At 40.6% G+C, this 26579-nt stretch overlaps 2 protein-coding genes across 7 annotated transcripts in view; one reads left to right on the top strand and one right to left on the bottom strand.

Annotated features, from left to right (window-relative positions):
• The window catches only part of nudt9 (nudix (nucleoside diphosphate linked moiety X)-type motif 9), a 241099-nt gene that overhangs the window by 76314 nt on the left and 138206 nt on the right, over nt 1-26579 (top strand). The window lies entirely within an intron of this gene.
• Nucleotides 1-26579, bottom strand: part of gdpd3a (glycerophosphodiester phosphodiesterase domain containing 3a) — a 55077-nt gene that overhangs the window by 16758 nt on the left and 11740 nt on the right. For 5 of the 6 annotated variants that reach the window (XM_062453203.1, XM_062453185.1, XM_062453167.1 and 2 more), the window contains 2 exons: nt 25405-25494; nt 23466-23599 (listed from right to left, as the gene is read on the bottom strand). In XM_062453203.1, the coding sequence (XP_062309187.1) occupies nt 23466-23599; nt 25405-25494 (224 nt within the window). The remainder of the gene's footprint in view (nt 1-23465; nt 23600-25404; nt 25495-26579) is intronic. The other variant, XM_062453213.1, reaches the window with a different exon arrangement.

The following is a 26579-nucleotide window of genomic DNA, read 5'->3' as shown; positions in this document are numbered from 1 at the left end:
GCGCGTGTCTCTACTTTGTGTACAAATCTGACGCAGCATGCCGTAACATTCTTACAGCTTTCAAACAGAAACCTGTGCAGAAAGCACTCACCACCAGCAACAGATCTATAGCACGCAAACTTGGTGTTGATGAAAAGCACATTCAGGAATGGTTAAGTCAGCTACCTCGCCATATTGTATACAATATGTATAACTATCTATAGGCCTGAATGCAATTGTCGCAATTGCATTATAATAATGTATAATTTTTTTTCAAGCAATGTCTTAATTTAGAATTATATAATTGTATTCAGAATTATTACGTGACTTTATTTTGAAGGCCTTTTGGGACGCTCATGAGTGAGAGAGTCGACAACAGCAAGCGAAGCACAGACAATTTAAAGCTCTGATAAAAGTTTCAAGTTCAAGTTTATTATCATATACTCATAAACAGCATTTATAAGTAATGAAATTCTTTGTGCTCAATGTCCGTTCAACTTGCAGAATAAAAAAATTTAATACTAAAGAATGGAGAAAAAGGGTAGAAAAAATAAGAAAAATTGTAGTGCAAAAAGATATTTCAAGGACAGTTCAGCATCCTGATGGCATGTGTGAGAAAACTATCCCTGTATCTGCTGGTACAGGACCTTATACTCTTGTATCGCCTTCCAGAAGGCAGGAGGGAGAAAAGACTGTGGCAGGGATGACTAGGGTCAGAAATGATCCACTTGGCCTTTCTCCTGCACCGCTGGCTGTAAAGGTCCTGAATGGATGGTAATGCAGTCCTTGTAATACGCTGTGCAGATTTGACCACTCTTTGTAGTGTCTTCCTGTCCTGGGCAGTGCTGTTGCCAAACCATGTTGTAATGCCACCAGTCAGTATGCTCTCAATGGTGCACCGGTAAAAATTGGTCAGTATAGTGCAGTCCATGCCAAATTTCCACAGTCGCCGCTGAAAAAAGAGCCTCTGTTTCGCTGTCCTTGTAACCACACCAATATGGTGTCCAGCTCAGATCCTCACTGATGTTGATACCAAAAAATCTGAAACTTTTGACTCTCCACAGCTGTGCCCGCGATGTGAATGGGTGCATGTTCTCCCTGCAGCCGCCAGTAGTCCACTATCAACTCCTTGGTTTTTGCTACATTAAGCAACAGGCTGTTATGCTGACACCAGGATGTCATTGTTGCCAACTCTGCTCTGTAGGCAGACTCATCACCATTCTTGATGCAGCCGATAATGGTGGTGTCATCAGCAAACATAATGATAGTGTTGGACCTTTTTGTGGCTGCACAACCATAGGTGAACAGAGAGTACAACAGTGGGCTTAACACACAACTCTGTGGGGCACCAGTGCTGAGTGTTAGACTGGTGGGGTGATGTTACCTAGCCGTACTGCCTGTGTCCTGTCCAGCTGCACATGGAAGGACTGATGTTTGGTCCTGTAGTTTTATGATGAGCCTGGATGGTACTATGGTGTTGAAAACGGAGCTGAAGTCGATGAAGAGCATCCGCACGTATATGTTGTTCTGATCCAAGTGAAAGAGAGCAGTGTTCAAGGCCAAAGCTACAACATCATCTGTAGACCTGTTCGGCCTATATGCAAACTGGAGTGGGTCTAATGCAGGTGACAGGCAGGATGTAATGTGGTCTTTGACTAAAGTCTCAAAGCATTTAATCACAACAGGGCAACAGGGCGGTAATCATTGAGAAATCTCACTGATGGTTTCTTAGAGACTGGGATGATGGTGGCCCCCTTGAACCTATTGGGGACGACAGACTGCGACAGGGAGAGGTTAAAGATGTCAGTGAACACCTCTGCCAGTTCAGGAGCACAGGCCTTGAGAACACAGCCAGGGATGTTGTCAGGTCCTGGAGCTTTATGCACATTCACTCTAAGTGATAAGTTTAAGGTTGTTATAGAGGTTGTTAGCAATCTAAGGAAACCTCTATTCCCTTGTGTAGGCTACAGCATGCAGCCAACAAAGTATGTTGTTTTGTGTCTGTATTTGACTTTGGTGAATGTTATTTACATGCTGCGCATGTCATTGCATGTTCATATTAAGCTAATGTGGTCTTTATTTTCTCATTACAGCGTGAGTTTAGTTTTAACGGTGGATTTGGAGAAAAAGCTTCAAATAAATCTGTAGCAAGAAAGACACTTGTGCCTGCCAGTGTTTCATGGGATAATAGTATGCTACACTTGTAAATTACTTGTGTAATAAATACTGTGTTTTAATTTAACCAATTAAATAACCGTTTTCTGATTTTTTGGGGGAGGCGTTTAATCGAAGGTGCCATTTATTACACAATGTTCATTTTTGGTGCAGCGTTTATTCAAGGTCAACGTTTAATCAAAGAAAAACTGTAGTTTTCTTCCCAGCATGGGAAGGCCAAAGGATGTTTACAATTGTAGTAGGCCATTGATATGTTTTAAAAGTTCAGGGATGTAATTTGTTGGATAAGAAGCCCCCATCCCCCACTCCAGAGACAATTGATGACAGAGAGGTGCTGACATTAAGTTAAACATAGTCATGCGTTAAAGAGTAGAGTAAAAAATAGAGACAAAATGTGTACATGGATGTTGAAACTCAGTGCTCTGAGTTTGTGCATGTCAGTTTAGACAAACGTAGCCTTTTCAACCTCTAGGTTTAATTCTCTCTTTTATACATTTAAAGTTGGATTTGACATTTAACAGACATTTAATCATTTAGCAAGTTGTTTGACTCAAAAACCATAACGAAGTACATATGGTGTAAAAAATCTGCAGTCAAATTTGGCGAAATTGCTAGCTTGGATGTTATCTTTACATATAGATGGGTTGGTGGTTACAAACAATGAGGATGCGCACGCAGCTTCAAGGCAGAACAATGCCTACCATTTCACCTCTAGTTTATATGTTCCCACCCCCCCCCCCCCTTCTGAATAAAGTTAGATAGATCTGATTTGTTGATATCTGTTGCTATGAAAACCATTTTAGCCAAGCTAACTAACATTGTTTTTAGCTAGCTGACATTACCATTCAATCACTAACAAAACACGAATAGAAATACTTTGCTAACAGTCCTCACGTGTAATCAAAAGCTTGTAGTGAGATCACATGCATGACCCCCCGAGACAAGCTTTCATGTTTGCATCGCTAGCATCTCGTCATATTACACAGCCGGAAGACAGCTAGATAATAAATATTGTAGCGTCAGCGCCCTTGGGTACCCAGCATGCAGTGCACACCAAAAACGCAAATAGCTGTGGAAAATAGTTTGGTTACAACAGCTGTGCAAGGGATTTCAGTTGTTGTGTTCGTTCACTTAAATGTGTGTAATGTTATTGTTTTTTACTTAAGATAATACTGTTGGTCACCCTGATTGTGCATGTTGTGTAGTTTAATGGGATCAGAGAGTCTGACCATGACAAAGTATTGTTAAGCTGCTGTACCATCACAAGGTACACTTGCTAACAGCTGGACATTAGCTATACCTTGGTCCAGTTCCCTACATGACTCTTGACAGTTGTTTGACTGAGACTCTAGAGAGAGCTCAATTCAGGTAGAGTTCTAATAGCCATGGTCTTGTAACCAGTTTCAGTTTTGAAAACAGTGTGACTGTGTATGGTATGTTTTTTGGGCTACTTCTAATACTCATACGGCTGCCGCATTTATGCCTTGGCATGACCTGCGCTGGGATAGAGGGAAACCGCATGGATGGGGAAAGTGTGTGGGCAGAGCAAGCAGTAGTAGTACATAACCTACACACTTCCTTTAGTGAAGTGTATCCTCACTTTCATAAAGTTATTGTTGTAATCAAAGCTTTTAAAGAATGGATCTCTGCATGATGGGCCTGACCAGAGCACAGGTGGCCTGACACAACACGCTTCAAAGTTGTCACTTTCAAAAGGGTGGCATTTTAACCCTGTCAGTCCAACATGTCTAAAAGTTGGTACGCATGCCTTATTGCCAATGGGGAACAAATAAGTCTCAAGAACCCATAATGTCGGCAGCATGGATATTTCTCTACAGTGACAATTTGTGAAGAATTTCAAAAAATGACTTCAAATCAGCCATTCATCCAATTGTCTTGAAATGTTGTGTACATGTATGAAATACATGTCTGTGTCATGTCAATTTTGTAATGGTTTGCAATGCTGAGGAGGAACCCGCCATTGCTGCCTGCAGCTATATTTAGGGTTCCTCCGGTAGGAGAACCCTATTGTTATTGGTGGTATTATTATTTTTTACCCATGGGAGTCAATGGCAGCCCCTAGACCAGTACCGTAAAAAGTTGTGAAATTTGGCATGTTGAAACTGCAGACCATTAGTAACTACCATACCAAACATGGGCCATGTGAGACAATAGGTGGCGCTACAGGCCACGCCCCAATATGTCAATTTTCAAATTGATGCCATTTGCAGGCCATAAGTCCCAAAATTCTGAAATTCATTACATATGCCTTATTTCTCATGAGGAATAAAAAAGCCTCAAGAAGCTATAACGGCCACCATATTGGATTTGTCTGTACAATAAAGATTAAGGAAACGCGTTTTTTCCCTACTCCTCCTACATTTTTGGTCGAATTTTCTTCAAAATTGCCATAGATGATATCCAGACTGAGCCTCACAAAAGTTATCGTAGGGATTTCTGATTTTCAAAACCGTTTGTCCGGTAGAGCCAATCAAAATCTGCAACAAAGCAACCAAACAGGACGTTTGGTCAAATCTCAGCAAATCTTTGAGATATCAACACCAAACTTGGTATGTCACGTGGAAGACACTACAACATGTTACCATGTGCAAAGGCAACTTCATACCTCTAAAAATGATTGATATAAAGCAAATTGAATTTATTGCTAATGCTAAAATAATGCTTTACTCATCCGCCGGCCAAAAACTGATACTCTGATTCAATCACTAGTTCATATGAAGACTCTTGAGAATGTTGAGTACACAAATCTGAGAAAAAGTTGACTGTAACATGAAAACTCGATTTTTAGTGAATATTTGAAACATGCATGCTTGGCTAATTTCTAGGGCTGTTTCCCCAAATCCTCTCTCCCTTTGCTCCTGTGCGCGCGTGCTCCACATTCTCTCACACACAAGGGGCCAGAGCCCCTTGACAAACGCATGCTTTCTTGAAAATGTGTGCTGACCAAGCCCCCACCCTCGTTTTTTAGCCCCTGTTTCATTTCGCTTCCAATCGCAGCTCGCTGTTACGAATACAAATTATTTTTCGGCGGCCATTGTTGTTTCCCGTGTCCCGTGAAAGTCGTCTCCCGTGAAAGCCGTGTTGGAGGCAGCCACTTTCGGTAAGTCCTGGTTTTACACATTTTAAGCTAGAATTAATGATTGGGTTTGTGAAAGTACACTACTCTTGAATTATGGTGAAGGTTTAGCACTTTTAGACCTTATAGATCGTGATTCTGAAGTGACGGAAAACCAAACTCGAAAAGTAGCTACTGTAGCTCTAGCTTTTTTCCTCTGTGTTTTTAATTAGTGAGTCATTTTGCATCTCGGCGAATTGTTCATCAAAAAGGTCGAGGAGAGCAGCCTTTAGGAGAAAAAGCAATTCCCCACAGACCTGTCGGCTCATAATGGTGATTTTTGGCGTGAAAGTCTTTGTAATAAGCCTATGCGGCAGGGAGACTTTTTCAAGGCGAGCCTGTTTCATTCGTCATATGCCCTGAGAAAGCGACCTACGTTAGCCAGGCTAGTTTTGCCAATTTCGGTAAGTCAGGCTATTTAAAGGTCTCTTACAGTCAGAATCACTGTTTACAAGCAAAGGTCGAGCTGGTCTTTTGTCAGATGTGTATATATTGACCAGTTTAGAGGTAAATACTCTTGCCAGAGCCTGGAATCGAACCTGTGTTTTGAGTGACTGCATGGGTCTCCATGACGTCAACACATTTGGATTCAAGTTCAAGTAATGACACTGCATTTCACAGTCAAAACTGAAGTCTGTATCAAGTGTAGATGGGAAAAGCTTCATTTTTCACAACTGACATGGACCCTTTCTTCACTTTGACAGGTCTGGAGGGTCATGCAGAGGCCTGCTCAACAGAGTTCAACAGAGGATGCAACAGACTCGAGGATGGTGAGATCCACACAGACCCCTTGCTGGACTACCCCTCTCTAGCTGGACAGCTTCTCTTCAGCCCTGACCCCAGAACAGCTTGATCCAGCTGGCCTGCCTGCCTGCCTGCCTGCAGGCCCTGCTTGCCCCTGCCTGCCAGCCCTCCAGAGACAGTCACCCCACAGACACAGTAGCTCTGCAGCCTGCTTTTTTGAGGACATTGATGAAAAAGGACAAGCCAGCATTACTTTGATGAAAGTCTAAATGTTTAATCCTTTCCATGTGCCAGTATGCCAAGCTGCTGACTTTGTGTCTTAAGTGATGAAACTAGTTCAAGTGATAGACTTTTGACCTGAATCCAATGATTATTCATCTGAATAAAAACCACTCAAGAGAAGTACTGCTTCTTGGAGCATTTATGCTCCACATCAGTACATCTCACACATTTGCCTTTGTTTCCATGGGATTCATGGAATTGTTAGTTTCTGCTCCACCATTTCCACCCTAGTGTAATAATAAGTATAATTTAGGACAGCAATTACATTTTTGTGTTATCCTTCCGCATTACACACATTTAGTCAATGTTCTTAAACTCAACCGATTATTGTCATTTTACCATACTGTTCATATTGAACAGACATCAGTGTTTACTTGGAAAGATGACTGTATATTTCCACTTTTGATTTGTATTTCCATCGTAAGTTTGGTCTTTAATTTCATTTGGAAGTGGTATTAAAAGGTCTTACATTTAACTTGTTTATACCTGTAGACACCCTGTGAAGCCCCCACTGCAGAGACAGTTGGTGACAGAGAGGTGCAGACATTAAGTTAAACATGCCTTAAGAATAGAGTAACAAATAGAGACTAAATGTGTAAATGGCTGTTGAAACTGAGTTGGTGCATGTCAGTTTAGGCAAAGGTAACCTTTTAAACCTCTAGGTTTAAAACAAATTCAGATTTGATTGGAACTCTCTTTTATACATTTATAGTTGGATTTGACATTTAATTCATTTAGCAAGTTGTTTAACTCAAACAACCATAACACGGTACATATGGTATACAATGCTGCAGTCAGATTTGGCGAAATTGTTAGCTTGGATGTTATCTTTACATATAGATGGGGTCTTGTTGATGCGCACGCAGCTTCAAGGCAGAAAGATGCGTTCCATTTCACTTTTACTGTACCTACACCTTTAATGTTCCCGCCATCCCCCCATTTCTGAATAAAGTTCGACTGATCTGATTTGTTGATTTCTGTTGCTATGAAAACCAGTTTAGCCAAGCTAACTAACATTGTTTTTAGCTAGCTTGCATTACCATTCAATTGCTAACAAAACATTAGTAAAAATAGCTTGCTAATCGGGCAGAACTTGAACTCGGGCAGGAGACTCTGAGACCTCAGCGCACCACTAGCATCTCGTCATATCACGCAGTCGGAGCACAGCTAGATAATCAGCGTCAGCGCTCTTGGGTACCCAGCATGCAGTGCGGCATGTTAAAAAAACAACAGCTACGCAAGGGATTTCAGTTGTTGTGTTCGTTCAGTTAGATGTTTGTAATGTTATTGGCCGGGTTTCCCAGATTCGTTAAGAAGCTCTTAACGCTAAGAGCTTCTTAGGAGCGTTCTAAGAGCGTTCTAGAGCGTTCTTAGAACGCTCTTAAGAAGCTCTTAGCGTTAAGAGCTTCTTAACGAATCTGGGAAACCCGGCCATTGTTTGTTAGTTAATATAATCTTGTTGGTCACCTTGAGTGTGCATGCTGTGTAGTTTAATGGGAACAGAGAGTCGGCCATTTTACTATCACAGGCTATACTTGCAAGGAGCTGAACGTGGGCTGTGCCCTAGACCAGACCAATTGCCTATGAGGCTAATCTTGATTCTGGATTGACTGAGATTCTGGAAAGAGATCTACTCAAGAAGAGAGTCAATATCTGTGGTTTTCAAGCCATCTTTGAGAAAGTTTGAAAACAATGTTGCGGTTAATATGTTTTGATTGTGGGAGGCAACTTTTGGACTACACCTAAACCTCATGCGGCCACCGCACCACCCGCACTGGCAAAGAGGGAAACAGCATGGATGGGGAAAGTGTGTGGGCAGAGCAAGCAGTAGTAGTACATAAACTACACACGTCCTTTACTAAAGTGTATTCTGACTTTCATAAAGTTATTGTTGTAATCAAAGCTTTTAAAGAATGGATCTCTGCATGATGGGCCTGACCAGAGCACAGGTGGCCTGACAGAACACGCTTCAAAGTTGTCACTTTCAAAAGGGTGGCATTTTAACCCTGTCAGTCCAAAATGTCTAAAAGTTGGTACGCATGCCTTATTGCCAATGGGGAACAAAGAAGTCTCAAGAACCCATAATGTCGGCAGCATGGATATTTCTCTACAGTGACAATTTGTGAAGAATTTCAAAAAATGACTTCAAATCAGCCGTTGATCCAATTGTATTGAAATGTTGTGTACATGTATGAAATACATGTCTGTGTCATGTCAATTTTGTAATGGTTTGCAATGCTGAGGAGGAACCCGCCATTGCTGCCTGCAGCTATATTTATTATTATTATTCTAGTTCCATGGGAGTCAATGGCAGCCCCTAGAACCCTTGGATAACTTTTTGTGAAATTTGGCACACTCATTAAGGACAGTTCCTTCTATACCTACACCAAGTTTCATGTATCCCATTAGACCACTCTAGCGCCACCAATGGGTCAAAGTTGGACTTGTGTTTACACACGCAACTTTTGAACCGTATGACTGATTTTCAAAAATGAGGTACCATTGGATTCCCTGGATCAAGACTAGTTCAACGCACCCTATGACGTCAATTTCCGGTTATATAGATTTTCCGCTATTTCCGGTTGTATCAAAAACCTTTGAAAGCCTACTCCTCCTACAATTTTTGTCATATCTTCTTCAAAATGACCAGATATGATCTTCAGACCAAGCCTCACAAAAGTTATCCCATGGCGTTTTGATTTTCTAAACCGTTTGTCCGGCACAGCCAATCAAAATCAGCAAAAAAGCAACCAAACAGGAAGTTGGGTCAAATCTCAGCAAATCTTTGAGATATCAACACATAACTTGGTTTGTCACAAGGAAGACACTACAAAATGTTACCATGTGCAAAGGCTATTTCATATCTCCAAAAATGGTTGATATAAAGCAAATCGAATTTATCGCTAACGCTAAAATAATGCTTTACACATCCGCCGGCCAAAAACTGATACTTTGATTCAATCACAAGTTCATATGAAGACTCTTGAGAATGTTTAGTACACAAATCTGAGGAAAAGTTGACTGTAACATGAAAAGTCGATTTGTGGTGAATATTTGAAACATGCATGCTTGGCTAATTGCTAACGAAATTTCCAATGAAATGTCTCCCCTGCTCTTCAGCGCGCGCGTGCTCCACATTCTCACACACTCAGCCTTTCCCTTGACACACGCGCGGGCTTGGCGAGACGCATACACAACATTTCAGGCAATTGTGGGCTGACCAAGCCCCCACTCATTCCTTGGCTTGAAGTGAAGGCCCTTGTGGATCTTGATGGTAATGCATTTTAGAAAAAGTTCTCAAAATCCTGAAACATTGATAGTATAGACAAGTTTACGCGCCAAATCCCAGGGGGCCGCCATAACTCTACACAAATGCATTTCATTTCTGCCGGAAGTGGTTTGCAAAGCGTCTGCCGGTGTAAACACAGCGATGTTGATGCTAGCTTGGGATCACGGTTCTACTACTTTGACATACTTGTCGTTTGACATTTACTACTGGATAAGTTGCCAACGTCGTCGCCATACTTTTAAGTACATTTAGAGTAGATTTATAGTTATAAAGCTTTTACCAGTCCATCATTTTGTAGCTTTTAACATGGAGCAAAGGCAATGTCAGAAGATGACTTTAGTCGGTGATTCATTAGAACATTTGTTGTCTAGCTCTTCAATCTCTCAGCAAAATGTAGGCTAATTATTTGGCTAAAGGATGCCACACGTATCAGACAGAAGTTGTTCTATAAATTCGTAGCCCGACATTAAAAAAATTTATAGTCGGTTGACTGATCGCGTTGTTGTACCCAGTCAAAGGAATAAACACACAGGAACATCATGAACATTCAATGGTCTTGCCAGTTATCCTGGCAAAACATGTAGCATAATGTTCTTTATTTATTGCCAGGACACGGTCCAAGAAGCCTAGGTTTACATAACATTGAAAGCTAATTCGTTTGGAATTTCTAGGCTATTGATGTTACATGTTGATGTTCAGCCTATTCAATTTAACAACTTCAGAAGGACAAGACAGGCAGTACACTGTTATCCTTATTTAAGTGGCTTGTCACTGCCTGAAGTGCCTACTTATCTATCTATTCTTCCTATGAACCCGGTTATGACTGCTTTAAACAAGCACCGGTTGGCTACACACCTCATGCCGGGCTTTTACAGATGTGTGTATTGGCACTTTGAAAGGTTTGAATTATTAAATCCACTGCAACAATAGGAAAAAGGAACACCAACAAAATGTGAATAGCCTACAAACAATAAGCATACTACTGTAGTATAACTGTAACAGGCTAGAGGCGATTCTAGGTTTTAAAACTGGTGGTCGTAGCACTGTATCTAACCACTCGTTCAGGTGCTTTCTCGAGTGTTTGCAACCAACTACCGCACACGTCGTTCCCGAACCACTTTTCTTCATGTTGTAAATTGTATATCCTCTTTGTCCCTGCGATATCGGTGCTTTGTCGGCACAACGGAGCTAGCTAGCAAAACAAACCCAGCCCGCCAGAACGGAAGTGAATTGCATCGAAGGGAGGAGTTTAGGAAGTAGAGCGGAAACGGCTCATAAACTTGTCTATAGGCCAGGAGTAACTACCACACCACAAATGACGCACCATTATCCATAGGTGGCGCTACGGCCAAGCCCCAATTATCCATTTACAAAGTGATGCCATTCGCATCCCATTTGTCCCAAAATTCTGAAATTCATTAGATATGCATAATTTCTCATGAGGAACAAAAAAGCCTCAATAACCTATAACGGCCGCCACATTGGATTTTTTTGTACAATAAAGATTTAGGAAACACGTTTTTTCGCTACTTCTCCTACAATCTTTGTCCAATCTTCCCCGGAATTGGCAGGTATCATCGTCAGAGCAACCCTCACTGAATTCTTCAACAGATTTTTGAATTTCAAAACCGTTTGTCCGGTACAGCCAATCAAAATCGTCAACAAAGCAATCAAACAGGAAGTTGGATCAAATCTCAGCAAATCTTTGAAATATCAACACCAAACTTGGTGTGTCACATGAAAGACACTACATCATGTTCCCATGTGAGAAGGCAAATTAATATCTTAAAAAATGATTGAAATAAAGGAAATCTAATTTATTTCTAACGCTAAAATAATGCTTTACACATCCGCCAGTCAAAAACTGATACTCTGATTCAATCACAAGTTCATGAAGACTCTTGAGAATGTTTAGTACACGAATCTCAGAAAAAGTTGACCGTAAAATGAAAAGTTGATTTTTGGTGAATATTTGAAAAATGCATGCTTGGCTAATTGTTAAAGAAATTTCCAATGAAATGTCTCCCCTGCTCCTCAGCGCACGCGCTCCACATTCTCACACACTCAGCCTTTCCCTTGACACACGCGCAAGCTTGGCGAGACGCATACACAACATTTTAGGCAATTGTGGGCTGACCAAGCCCCCACTCATTGCTTAGTCTTTAGCAAAGGCCCATGTGGATCTTGATGGTATTGGATTTCCGATTTTGTATGCAAATGTAAAGAGTTCTCAAAATCCTGAAACATTGATAGTATAGGCCAAGAGTAACTACCACACCACAAATGGCCCAATATCACCCATAAGTGACGCTACAGGCCACGCCCTGATACACAAAGATACAAGGCTTTCTGGAATGGGTAGGCTCACCAAGCCCCCTCCCTTTACTCCTTGGCTTGAAATAAAAGCCCTTGTGGATCTTGATGGTATTGTATTTAAGATTTTGTATCCCATTGGTAAGTCTACAGCATCGCAAATTTGGCACACTCATTAAGGACAGTTCCTTCTATACCTACACCAAGTTTCATGTATCCCATTAGACCACTCTAGCGCCACCAATGGGTCAAAGTTGGACTTGTGTTTACACACGCAACTTTTGAACCGTATGACTGATTTTCAAAAATGAGGTACCATTGGATTCCCTGGATCAAGACGAGTTCAACGCACAAAAATCTATCACATGTTATTTTGATTTTCAAAACCGTTTGCCCGGTACAGGCAATCAAAATGTGCCGTTAAGCCAGCAAACAGGAAGTTGGGTTGTATCTCAGCAAATCTTTAATGGATTCACACCAAACTTGCTGCGTGTACTCATTACCCTCTTCTGAGGATGTCTAAAATGTTTTCTGGGTCATTTGACTGCTTGGCCACCACATTGCTGCTTGCAGCTATATTTGGTATTGGTCAGATTTGGTATCCCATTGGTAAGTCTGCAGCATGGATTTTTCTATACAGTGACAATTTGTGAAGAATATACATTTTTCAATGGTTCGCAATGTTTGGGAGGAATCCGCCATTGCTGCTTGCAGCTATATTTAGGATTCCTCCGTAAGGAGGAAACCTATTGTTATTGTTAGTTTTATTATTATTATTATTATTGGGTGTGCTCAAGCCTTCGGCGAGAGCACAACCTTTGTTCTCTCACATATATATTTATTTATTTATTGTTTATTTTCGCCCCCCTAAGGATCAGTCAATATTTGGACTACATACACAATGGCGGTGTCAAAAGGTTCGTCTTGGTAGCGATTGCGTTGGTTGTATTTTTATTTACGTTCCGTTGCATGGTTTAAGTAGAAATTGCGTTTTTGTGATGAAAAGTGAAGCTAACGGTGGCTAATTTGCTAGCCACAGTCACTGACGTTACTAACGTCACTACGTCACGAAAACACGCGTGACTACCTGTAGCTAGCAGAACATTCGTTTCACATCTGTTAACTTGGGGGATAGCTAGGCTAACTATAGCTTTACTGCAAGGCAGCTGCAGGAACGCCACAAGCAAAGAGGCCAGGGTGATAACTATTTACTCATTTTACTTCGTGATGTGAAACACAATTATGAAATGTAATGTACAATATTAGCTGATATTATTAAGGAAGTAGGCCCACATCTACTTTTGGAAACGGTAGTCTACTATTTCACTGAAGCATTAGCATCATGACATTAGCCTCTGTTGCCCGGGCAACACATACTACAGTGGTCTATGATGCATCTGTTTTCAATCTTTAAAATAAACATTCCTCACAAATACATTTTCGTTGTAGGATTTATTATGACATTACATTACAAGTAAACGATTTGTGGGTGAAATTATCATTACCTGTGGTTTCAAACCAGTGTTGCTCACTGCAACGCTGTAGCCTATGCCGCTACCAAGACGAACACAGCAGTAGTCTAGTACTGTACCGTAGTAGTACAATTTACCGGGGCAGCTTCTCCACACAGGGCTATATCGCATTTTGCGTTGTTACTGACAATGATCGCTACCAGTGAGCTTTTTATGAATGAGCGATTTTCCACTAAATAAATGTCAAGCTTATTTACGTTTTGGGGGGCATATTTTCAGTTAGCAGATGGTACTGTTTGAATCGCGATTCCATCTTCTACTGCCGGGTAACGTCGTAGAATAATCTTCAAAGGGGGTTCTTTATTAATGAATGAATGCAATGAGTAGGCTAAATGCATGAAAATATCATGAGAAGGGAAAAACTTAAAATGACGTTTAAGTCATAGAGATTAGGTCAATTTTTACACCGGTCTGCCAAATTTATTCGTTTTGATTCAACGATGAGGCTGCCTCTTGCAGGGGAAAAGAGAAGACATCTATTTCATTCTACACTTCACTCGTATTTTCAGTTGTAAATGAGCAGCAAAAAAAAAATGCTTTTAAATCTATGTAATCTTTATAAATAATAAGTATGCATTTTCATATAAAATATACAGAAATATCAGTTGTAAAAATGTCATTCCAAAACGGACCCCTGTGCAACCGACGCAAGCAAGCACACCCTACACTTTCCCCAGAAATTGTACCCTCTCTAGTTATTTTTATTCTTGTACCATTGGAGTCAATGGCAGCCCCTAGAACCCTTGGATAACTTTTTGTGAACTTTGGCACACTCTTTAAGGACAGTTCCTTCTATACCTACACCAAGTTTCATGTATCCCATTAGACCATTCTAGCGCCACCAATGGGTCAAAGTTGGACTTGTGTTTACTCACGCAACTTTTGAACCGTATGACCGATTTTCAAAAATGAGGTAACATTGGATTCCCTGGATCAAGACGAGTTCTATGACGTCAATTTCCGGTTATATAGATTTTTCCGCCATTTCCGGTTTTATCAAAAACCTTTGAAAGCCTACTTCTCCTACAATTTTTTTCCAATCTTCCCCAGAATTGGCACACATCATCGTCAGAGCAACCCTCACTGTAGTATTCAAAAGGTTTTTGATTTTCAAAACCGTTTGTCCGGTACACCCAATCAAAATTGGCAACAAAGCAACCAAACAGGAAGTTTTGTCATATCTCAGCAAATCTTTGAGAAATCAGCACCAAACTTGATAGGATGACTCGGAACCCTCTTCTGAGGATTTCCAATAAATTTGGTGTCATGTGATCACTGGGCGTGGCCGCAGGAACCAAAAATGTGTTTTGGCCAATAACTGTTGATTTGTTTGCCTTTATTAAGTGATTCCTTTGTCTCATGATATCTTGGGACATCCCGTGTGTGACACATGATAACTTGTGATAACAGCCGAATTGATGCGGCCGCCATTTTGAATTACTGAAAAAACTTTTTTATGTACTCCTCCTACAAATGTTTTCCAATCTTCACCAAATTACGCAGAGATCATCTTCAGACCAAGCCTCACAAAAGCCATTATATGTTTTTTGGATTTTCAAAACCGTTTGCCCGGTACAGCCAATCAAAATGTGCCGTTAAGCCAGCAAACAGGAAGTTGGGTCGTATCTCAGCAAATCTTTGATGGATTCACACCAAACTTATTGCGCAGGGGCGGTTTTAGGCACGGGCGGACTGGGCAGCCGCCCGGGGCGGCATTTTTTCATGTCACGTGGGGGGCGCACAAGCATAAAATAAATAAATAAAAATCTCTGCGCCGCGAAGCGGTTTTCTCTTTTCTATCATTTCACTGTGTGGGGAATTGGCAAATTGGCGCCCCCTTCAGGCAGCTGCAGGCACCCCTGCTTGCTGAGAAGGTGCCGTGCACAGAAGCTGTCTGAAAAAAGGGAAGGGGGACAGACAACTCACCTGACTGGGTCTCCCAAATGGAACGGACAAGGGGGCCCCCCCCCCTTGTCCGTTCCATTTGGGAGACCACTGTATAGTGCATTTGGGAGACCACTGTATAGTGCAATACTCTAAATTAGTGGGCTAAAGTCAGTTGCACCTCGACTTTCTTCCAAATAACGCACATTTCATTCATAATATTATAAATATAGGCCTAAAGTTCCTGCACATTTTGGGTTTTTTTTAATTGTGTGAAATGGCTAATAAAAATATGTAACACAAAACGATTGTGGTCACCAGGGTGAATTGGTTTAGTCTTGACTTCTGGTCGTGAGTGACAGTGTTGGGGGGATGGGAAATTTGTTGACTGTTGAGTGCCAAAGAAGATGGACAGGAAAAGGTCAAATAAGCCATCAGGTGCCCAATTTCGAAAAAAAAGAAAAGAAGAAGAGGAGAAACGAGAAAAAGATAAAGGTATGCAAATATGTCTCTGTATGATTATTACGGTATCCATGTCATGAATGAAGGACTAATGTTAATTGGTGGGTATAGGCTAACTCTTACGTTTGTTAGCCTTTTTGCTATGATGCTTGCTATGCAACAACAATATTTCGGTTTTAACTCAACAAACACGAGATAACATTTCACCATAATAGTGTGCTTTGCAACAAAACTGTTACAAGTTCAGTTATTATTTATTTTCATTATTTAAGTTAGGCCTTGTAATTAGCCAACAGAATTTTCAAATCTGTAGGTAGTTTCAAAGACGAACATTTGCTATTTGCTACAACTATATTTCGTGACAAAGTATAGTTTAACGTCATAACTAAAAGTGTTCCTCCCTAAAAGTTATATTAATATAGCATGTAGTAACAGACATTTAGCGTGTAAGGGCATGTTTATGTAACTCTCCTATTATGTTTGGTGTCAATTTGACCCCAGGCTGTTTTAGCTGTATAGAACATAATCGGTCTTACCATAATAGCCTTTTCATTTCAATTGCAATTTCAGGGGCACTCCAAAAAAATATTTTGGAGCATCCTCTGCCACTGGTCAGGATGAGCCATCTACCTCATCAGCTACACAGGCCTCTCCTGGAATGGTCTCAACCCTTCAGGATGAGCTACCATCTATGTCCTCAGCTACACAAATATCTCCACAAAAATCAGATATTGAGAATGAAGACCTCTTTGCCTCTACTTCTCCCCAGCATGAGCCTTCAGGTGGGTTTTTGCATATGTCTGTATGTATGTGTGTGTGTGTTTGTGGGGAGGCTACAAGACAACTGCACAACTGCAAGTTAATGTAATTTTAATATTTCTGATCATTTCTGCGTTGGCCTGTGTTATGTTCCACTGCTATATGCTTTAAGTAATGTGCCAATATGCTGTCTGATAGAAATGCCTGGAGTTGAACCCCAACTGAGCCCCACTGCTGATGATGAGCCTCTGTCAACGGACCCTGCTAACTGGCCCTCACATCTGACTGACAGGATTCGGACTGAGCTGGTTCGCAGAGGACCAAGTAAGGTGCCACCTGGCTTTGTTTTCTGTAGGAATGAGAGTGATGGGAGAAGTTGCCACCACCAATATTTTCACAAGACATTAGTCAGTGGTGAAAAGATGGCAAGAAGTTGGCTTATTTATTCAACGAAGAACAACAGCCTCTTTTGCTTCTGCTGCAAATTGTTTTCTAAGAGGCAAATTAATTTAACAAGTACAGGAATGTCAAATTGGAAACATGCGAGCGAATACCTCACATCACACGAAAACAGTGCAGAACACCTCGATTCCATGAAAGCATGGAAGGAACTGTCAGTGAGGTTAAAAAGTGGGGAAACTATTGACAAACTGGAGATGGCACTTCTGGAGGCTGAGAGGGTGAGATGGAGAGCAGTGCTGACACGTCTCACTGCTATCGTGCAGTCACTGGCAGTTCGAAATTTGGCTCTAAGGGGACACACAGAAACACTGTTCACACCATCGAATGGGAATTTTCTCAAAGAGGTCGAACTTATGGCCAGGTTTGATCCCATTATGGAAGATCACCTTAACCGTGTCAAAAGAGGAACAGCAAGTCACAACAGCTACCTAGGCCATCATGTGCAGAATGAGCTGATTGATTTGTTGAGCGGCAAAATCATATCTGCTATAGTGGATCAACCAGGCAAAGTTTTTTTCTGTAATTCTGGACTGCACCCCAGATATAAGCCTCACAGAACAGTTGTCGGTGGTCATCAGAGTGGTGTCACTGATGGAGAAGCCCCATATCAGGGAACATTTTATGGGATTTTTGGAAGCAGAGGAGTCCACAGGCCAGCACTTGGCATCCATGATCCTGTCAAGACTGGAGGAGTTGGGAATTCCTTTTGAAGACTGCAGAGGACAGTCATATGACAACGGGGCAAACATGAAAGGCAAGAATAAGGGAGTTCAAGCCAGGCTCTTAGAAAAGAATCCCCGAGCTCTGTTTGTGCCATGTGGGGCACATACATTGAATTTAGTTGTGTGTGATGCTGCTAAGGGATCAGTTGATGCAATGAGTTACTTTGGTGTCCTGCAAAAGCTATACACATTATTTTCAGCCTCCACCCAAAGATGGGCCATACTGAAGAAGCATGTGAGCATCACCTTAAAGATGTGAGCAGAAACAAGGTGGGAGAGCAAGGTCAAGAGCATCGAGCCCATGAGGTACCAGGGAGCTGCCGTGAGAGAGGCTTTAATTGAGGTGAGAGACCACACCAAAGACCCTGCTATAAAGGTTGAGGCCCAGTCTTTGTCTGAGGAGGTGGGGTCGTACCGCTTCAGCATCTGCACGGTAGTTTGGTATGACATGCTATCTGCAATACAGCATGCCAGCAAACTCATGCAGTCTCCTGATATGCATGTGGACCTAGCTGTGAGTCTTTTGAAGAAGACTGAGCAAGGTCTCCAGAGCTACAGGGCAAGTGGCTTTGTGACTGCACAGATGGCAGCCAAAGACATGTGTGAAGAAATGAATGTGGAGGCTGTTTTGAAGCAAAAAAGGCTGAGGTCCACAAAGCGCCAGTTCTCATACGAATCACATGATGAGCCTTTCAGTGATGCACTTAGGAAGTTGGAGGTTGGATTCTTCAACGTTGTTGTTGATGCAGCCACGTCAGCCATCAAGGAGCTTTTCAAAACTAAAGTTGATCAAGTCATACCTGAGGTCAACCATGTCCCAGGAACGGCTCACTAGCCTTGCCGTCATCAGCATCAATCACTCATTAGGGGAGCAGTTCATACGATGACATAATTGAAGATTTTGCATCAAGAAAGGCCAGAAAAGTCTGGTTTTAGTTTGTTTTTTTGTTCTTAGTGCAATAATTAGATTCTCTTTATTGTGTTTTGACATTTGTGTGATGAAGGATTTGTGCCATTTGTATATTATTCTTTATATTTTATATTATTGTTTCTCTCTGCTCTTGTTACATTTTTTATATATCTGATTGGCATATTTATATATATACTGTATATTTATTTAAGTTCTGATAACTTATACTGGCATATTTTGTGCAGAATTGTGTTCATTGTCTTTTGGCAATGTTGGAGTTGGAGCACCTTAAAAAGTGTGTTTCCTGTTGTAATTTCAATAGTTCAATAACTGGATTCCCTTAAGTGTGTTTTAAAAACCTTCTAATGAAGGATTTGTCCAATTGAGAAGTGTTCTCTTTCACTTATGTTGTTCAAATAAAATATAACCTTTCCAGAATTGTGTTTTTTTTTTTTTCTGGGGGAGGGGGGGGGGGGGGCGCGAAGGGCGTCTCGCCCTGGGTGTAATTCAATGTAGAACCGCCACTGTTGTTGCGTGTACTTACCCTCTTCTGAGGATGTCTAACATGTTTTATGGGTCATTCGACTGCTTGGCCACCTCATTGCTGCTTGCAGCTATATTTGGTGGCCAAGCCGCGAAGCCACTTAAGTGTTTCTACCTTTTCTTATTATTATTACACTTCTTCTCCCATTGGAGTCTATGGCAGCCCCTAGAACCGTATGGTAAAAAGTTGTGAAATTTGGCACACTCTTTGAGGACAGCCCCCTCTTTATTTTCACCAAGTTTCATGTCTCCCATTCGAGCACTCTAGCGCCACCAATGGGTCAAAGTTGGACTTGTGTTTACACACGTAACTTTTGAACCGTATGACCGATTTTCAAAAATGAGGTACCGTTGGATTCCCTGGATCAAGACGAGTTCAACACACCCTATGACGTCAATTTCCGGCTACATATATTTTCCGCCATTTTGAATTTTGTGAAAAAACGTTTTTTCGCTTATCCTCCTTCAATTTCTGTCAAATCTTCCCCAGAATTGGCACACATCATCGTCACAGCAACCCTCACTAAACATTTCAAAAGGATTTTTGATTTTCAAAACCGGCAGCAAAGACACCAAACAGGAAGTTGGGTCATATTTCAACAAATCCTTGAGAAATCAATACCAAACTTCGTATGATGACTCGGAACCCTCTTCTGAGGATGTCCAATAAATTTGGTGTCATGTGATCACTGGGCGTGGCCGCAGGAACCAAAAATGTGTTTTGGCCAATAACTGTTGATTTGTTTGCCTTTATTAAGTGATTCCTTTGTCTCATGATATCTTGGGACATTCCGTGTGTGACACATGATAATTTGTGATAACAGCCGAATTGATGCGGCCGCCATTTTGAATTCATGAAAAAACGTTTTTTCTCCACTACTCCTACAAAGTGTGTCCAATCTGAACCAAATTTGGCAGAGATTATTTTCAGACCAAGCCTCACAAAGGCCATTACATGGTTTTTTGATTTTAGAAACCGTTTGGCCGGTACAGCCAATCAAAATGTGCCGTTAAGTCAGTAAACAGGAAGTTGGGTCGTATCTCAGCAAATCTTTGATGGATTCACACCAAACTTGGTATAGTAACTCGGAACCCTGTTCTAAGGATGTCTAAAATGTTTTCTAGGTCATATGACTGCTTGGCCTCCTCATTGCTGCTTGCAGCTATATTATTTATTATTATTGTTTATTTTCGCCCCCCTAAGGATCAGTCAATATTTGGACTACATTGACAACACCTGAGTCAAAATGTTCGTCTTGGTCTCGATTGCGTTGCTTGTATTTTTATTTACGTTCCGTTGCACGGTTTAGGAGGTTACAACGTTTTTGTGGCAAAAAGTGCCTTTTGTCAACGAAGGGTACTCAGTGCTAGCTACGTCACCACGTCAGCAACGATGCATGGATTGATGTGCTGTTGCACAGCGAGTATCGTATCGTGCTGTGGTGTACTACTACTAGCAGCATCATACATGTACATTTAAGCAAATCAAGACTTGCATGTACAGTAAGTAATGTCACATTAAAGAATGTATGTAAAGTTTAAACTCAAGCTTGTGTGGTGCGTCGCTGGCTTCTGGGCCACAGCCTAAACTGTATGTCAAAACAAACGTTCTCATTTCCGGCGCTTTCAAACAATCCCCTCACTCAGTGAAGTTTGGCTAGCCATCGCAACTAGCTTGCTCGTAGCAAACTTCTTTTGAATTAGCCATTTCTCCCTAAATAGATGTAAAGCTTATTTACGTTGTTATATATTTTCAGTTAGCAGATGGTACTGTTTGAATCGCGATTCCATCTTTTACTGCCGGGTAATGTTGTAGAATAATCTTCAAAGGGGGTGAGTAGGCTAAATGCCTGAAAATATCACGAGAAGGGAAAAACTTAAAAGGACGTTTAAGTCATAGAGATTAGGTCAATTTTTACACCGGTCTGCCAAATGTATTCGTTGATTCAACTATGAGGCTGCCTCTTGCAGGGGAAATGAGAAGACATCTATTTCATTCTACACTTCACTCATATTTTGAGTTGTAAATGAGCAGCAAAAAAAATATGCTTTTAAATATATGTAATCTTTATAAATAATAAGTATGCATTTTGATATAAAATATACAGAAATATCAGTTGTAAAAATTGCATTAAAAAACGGACCCCTGTGCAACCGACGCAAGCAAGCACACCCTACAATTTCCCCAGAAATTGTACCCTCTCTAGTTATAATTATTATAGGGCCGAAAATGCTGTGGGTTCAGAGAACCAGACCATGGCAGAAATTAAGAAGAAATGGTCCGATGTAAAACTCGAAGTTAAGAAACGAGTGGTGGCGCATCGTAACAGCATGGCAGCTATAGGGTTTGCGTGACATGCATTTCCTGAGTGATTTTATTGTTTGTTTGACACCCTCAAGTTTAACAGAAGTTATTAAGTGGTGGCGGATTAAACAGTAGGCTATATTTTACATTTACATTTAGTCATTTAGCAGACGCTCTTATCCAGAGCGACTTACAGTAAGTACAGGGACATTCCCCCGAGGCAAGTAGGGTGAAGTGCCTTGCCCAAGGACACAATGTCATTTGGCACGGCTGGGAATCGAACTGGCAACCTTCAGATTACTAGCCCGCTTCCCTCACCGCTCAGCCATCTGACTCCAATATAGCATTTTCCATTTGGGTTTTGGCATTTTGATGTGATCTTCCACATTAATGATCAAACTTCTATTTTTATGTTTTTTGAATAGTCAACGTCATAGACGTATGACAGTAACTGTAGTGGAAACGTTATATTTTAATGTTTGGTGGGTTTCGGCACTTTTCAGTTAGAATTCGCCACGTTACAGAGCCAGACAAGACTTTGCGGACGGTCCGCACATTGTCACGTCTGCTCAAAAGTTTCCGTGACGGCCCGTACATTCTCACGTCAAGTTAATTTGTATACATCACACCGTGTGCGTGAAAACCACCGTACACAAGCTCTTCGTGCGTACGTAACATTTATACACGAGGCCCCTGAAGGAACAATAACGCCAAAATGCAGTCGGGAGTGCTGCTGCGTTACGGGATATCTGTCTCTACACTTCACGTGCTTCACCACTGTCATTGTGAAATGTTTTGTGTTTGAATTGTTTTGACGCTGTTACAAATTTGGACAGTCCTGCAATTGAAGGCCCACAGAATCTACAGTACACACAGTGCATTTCTCCGTCTTGGTACCTTAACCACTGGCATTGCCGCCGCCGTCAGTATTATGATGGCAATATCAGGCCTACTTTGAAACAAGTATTGCCTGGCAATACTACTTTTTCGCAGACCTTATGAGGTTTATTTAATTTAGAAGACTTAAAAAAACTGTAATGACAACCACATTTTATGCAGTGAGGAATCTGAAGCGATACGAAAACAGACTTTTCAATAGGCTTTTACACGTTGTGCCTTGCACTGGTGAAAAGGTTTGGCAATACTACTTATACGCTGGTGATGGCACCTATGACCACTGGTATTCTTCAAGTCACTGGTGTCGTAATTCATATGTCCGTATCGTTTTTCCCATGTGTGTTTTCCCTGACGAATCCTTCTCAGGCTCATCATTCTCACTCACAGGCTCTGTTTGACATGGCAAATCGACATCAAGTGATGGTTCGGTTACACTTGAACGTCCCTTCTTAAAAAAGGAGTCAATTGTCCGTTTAATTTTAACACGTCAGATTTGAGTATATATGCGATTGCTGCGTGCGTCTTGATGAGAGTTTTTATTTATCAATGTTAGGCTACACAGTTCCGGGAGGGGGCGCGGGGGGGTTGCCGGGCTAAAGCCAACTTTATGTGTTGAATGCTCAGAGAACGTTATAAAGCGTATTCTTAAAATACACATTACCGTTTTAATAAATGCTCATAACAAATCATAGCATATTGCCTAAAACCTAAAGTAAGCACAAAAATAATCAGTGATACATTTGCGACCCATTAAAAATTATGGTCGTAATGGCATTTCAAAAGGTCACAAATGCAACCATTTCGGTCGCAGTGTAGTGCCCTGCAATAGGTGGCTTTGCAGCTTCTCTGCTTGGCCCCAATAAGAAAAGGTAGAAATGCAATAGGTGGATTTGCAGCTTTGCTGCTTGGCCCCCAATAAAATCACCAATTATAATAGGTTTCCTCCTGATGTAGAAACCCTAATTACAATAGGTTTCCTCCTACCGTAGGAATCCTAACAATACCAATAGGCTTCCTTCTGACAGAGGAATCCTAATGACACCACACACAGACAAGCAGACAAACACAAACCTGTTTATGATACGAGGCAGGTAAAACTGCAGGAAGCTTTCTCCTAGTGGTACAAAGGGCAGTAGGCCACTGTAGAAAAGGAGGAGCAGCTGCATGCCTCGACTAATACTGAAGCTGTATGGCATGTTGGTGTTCTAGAAGGAAAAAAAGGAAGATATAGCCAAAAGGAAAGAGAGTGAAAAGAAAAAGAAGAAAATATTTAAGGGGCAATGGTGGATTAGGAAAGGAATAATGTGCAAAAAACAACAAACATTTACTGCCTGAGTAAGTAAACAGTGGGAAGAATAGAATGATAAACAATGGAAAAGGAGATAAGAAAGGTTAGCAGGATTAAAAAAGAATACATACTGAGTAATTAAGTTTAGCAATGTGTGACAGGGTCTGTTAAAACAAGTGCCATTGTCGGCATTTAGCATTTTCCGCTACAAGCCAATTTTTTTTTATTAACTTTTTACTGTTTTCCTTTTCTTGCACATTACAAAAGTTTAAGTATTGAGAAGTCACTCAATATACTATACAACATGTTTAGGATCACTAAATACTAAATTTGTTGCTAGCTTAGCTAAGCTTCCAGATGAGTTGTGGGAGCCTGGGGCCGGTTGCACAAAACACCTCAAGTTTTTTCCTTAATTATGACACTTAGGGGTACATTTATCCTTAGCTATGGGATTTACTTAAGGGTGTTGCACAGAATCCCTTAAATGGTTTCCTTAGCTAAGGAGAAACGTTAAGGGATTTACTACATTGAACATGATTTCACAGCAGTAAAATGTTACCGTTTCCATGGAGACCGCGTTTGTTCAGTTGTATCGCTAGTGCATCACCTTACAAAATCTAGAGCTAGTTAGCTGTAGCTTATAGTTGACCTTCGAAAAAAATTGAAGAAAAGAAGGCAAGAAAACCAAATTGGTCAGAGGAGAAAAATGTTGTGCTTCTATAGGAATACAACAAAAGCATACACTAAAAAGTAAATTTGATCCACAAAAAACTGCAAACAAAAAACAACAAATTTAGGATTCGTTAAAATTGCCACAAAAATAAACTCAAGAAGTTTGGTGAAGCAGTCAATTCAAGACATTTAAAAAATATATGATAACTTGACTGTTATGTCCAAAAAAAGAGATAACCAATTACAGGAGGGAGTCCAATAAAACAGGTGATATCAACTTTACTTGTAGGTCTAGTTGCTACACAGTAGCTAACATTTAAGTTACTTATTCTAACTGTAGATACAAATGAGATCAACAGTTACTCTGCATTTACCGTTAGTCTAGGTACTTAAACTTGGCCATGTTGCGGTATTGAATAAGTCAGAGGTACCTTAAGTTTTCTTCATTACTTTGGTTGCTAAGGTCTTTCGTGCAACGCTTTAACAAACTTTAAGGGAATCCTAGGTATAAGACCAAGATAAGGACCAAACCTTAAATACTTAAGGGAACATTTAAGGAAACCTTAAGGAGAAGACTTAAGGGTGTTTTGTGCAACCGATTATATTTTAAAGAAAATCTTAACTTAAGGTGTTTTGTACAACCAGCCCCTGGTACAGGGAGTGTCTGATTAGCTTCTTCGGTTTTTATCTGCTATTGTTTAAAGTTTCAGTCAAGAGCCCTTTCCATAAATAAACACAAAAACAATCACACCCTGTGTGAAGGCATGAAAAGGTTTAGAATCTTTCGAGGGGAATTTCTCTGTTAACGGATTTCAGGTGTACCAACATTCAAGTAGGCATATCTTCACCAATTTTCAGATTTCAATGTATTGTAAAGTTTATAATCTGCAATTTCAAAATCTGTAAATACTGAGAAATGACCTTGCCCGACAACAGCACCATTTTACCAGACCCTGAGGATTAATATTCTTAGGGTTAGTTTCTTATTTCTTTTGAACACAATTCATGATCTGTTTTGGGCATTATGTTGCCTCCCTTATGGCCGCATACTATTGCACAGCAATTCTTCATGATGCTGGAGTTCTCTGTTGCCCAAACGGTAATCTCCTCCCTATCATATTGCTTTACAAGGTCTGAGACCTAAAATTTGACAGAGAAAGAAGAACATTTAAGTAAATTGTAAAATGACAAACTTGAATGAATTTCTTATGACAAATTATGCAGATGTTTTTGAGGATGCATATCGATTTCCTTGTTTTGTAATCTAATAAAATATGTACATTGGGGGGCAAACATTTGGAATAATGTACAGAGAAAGTGTCATTCAACTGTTGACAAAGTATGGTCAAGATACAGATGTGGAAGCTGATGGTCAAGTTTTTCTATCCACAATCCAATAAATAAATTCTAAAAACCGAATTCAAACCTGGCCAAAAGAGCACGCTTTCTTGGCTAAATGGAGAAATCTGGAAATTGAAAGAACAAGATTATGCTCTAAAATAGCCCTAAAATCTAAATTAGAGCATGACAGATGTAGGTTTGTCATGTTGAGAAATAAGGTGATGAAATAAATCAGACAGGCCAAGGAAAACCTTTTAAATAACTGAATTGGTGAATCAAAGGGAAATGATCAGGTGAATTGATCTAAAAAGGTTAACAGGATCTAAAAAGGTTAACAGGAAAAGGCCATAGTAACACTGCAAAAAGACTAGAAATCATGGTGAATAACAATCTAACACAGGATGCAGTCGAAAAAACATCATTGAATTCCTAGAAAAAACAGTTTCTTTCCATCCGCTGCTGGGCTCTTCAAGGCTAAGGACTCCCACTGCCATTAACACTTTATTTATTTATCCATCCACCACTTATTTGCATATTGCACAAGCCATCTTGTCTTCCTATTGCACTGTTATCCTATTTTATATTTTACATAGTTTAGTTGTTTAGAATTAGTTAGACAGTTTTTTTTAAACATACGTATGTTTATTGTATGCACCTTCCTGCCACAGTAAATTCCTTGTTTGTGTGAACTTACATGGTGAAAAAAACAAATACTGGTTCTGAAGTAACAAAGTACCGTATTTTTCGGAAATAATTATTTCGAAGCAGCTTATTGCCCGGTTTTAGAACAAAAAAGTGGCTTAGTCCCAAGATCTCTACAGACCGTGCAGCTAATTTAATGCTCATCACTTGAACGGGGACTTGAAATAGGAATTATTTACTGT

This window comes from Osmerus eperlanus, chromosome 2 (genome assembly GCF_963692335.1).
Source record: "Osmerus eperlanus chromosome 2, fOsmEpe2.1, whole genome shotgun sequence".
NCBI lineage: Eukaryota > Metazoa > Chordata > Actinopteri > Osmeriformes > Osmeridae > Osmerus > Osmerus eperlanus.
The sequence above is the reverse complement of the archived record's forward strand: the minus strand, read 5'-3'. Positions and strand labels throughout refer to the sequence as shown.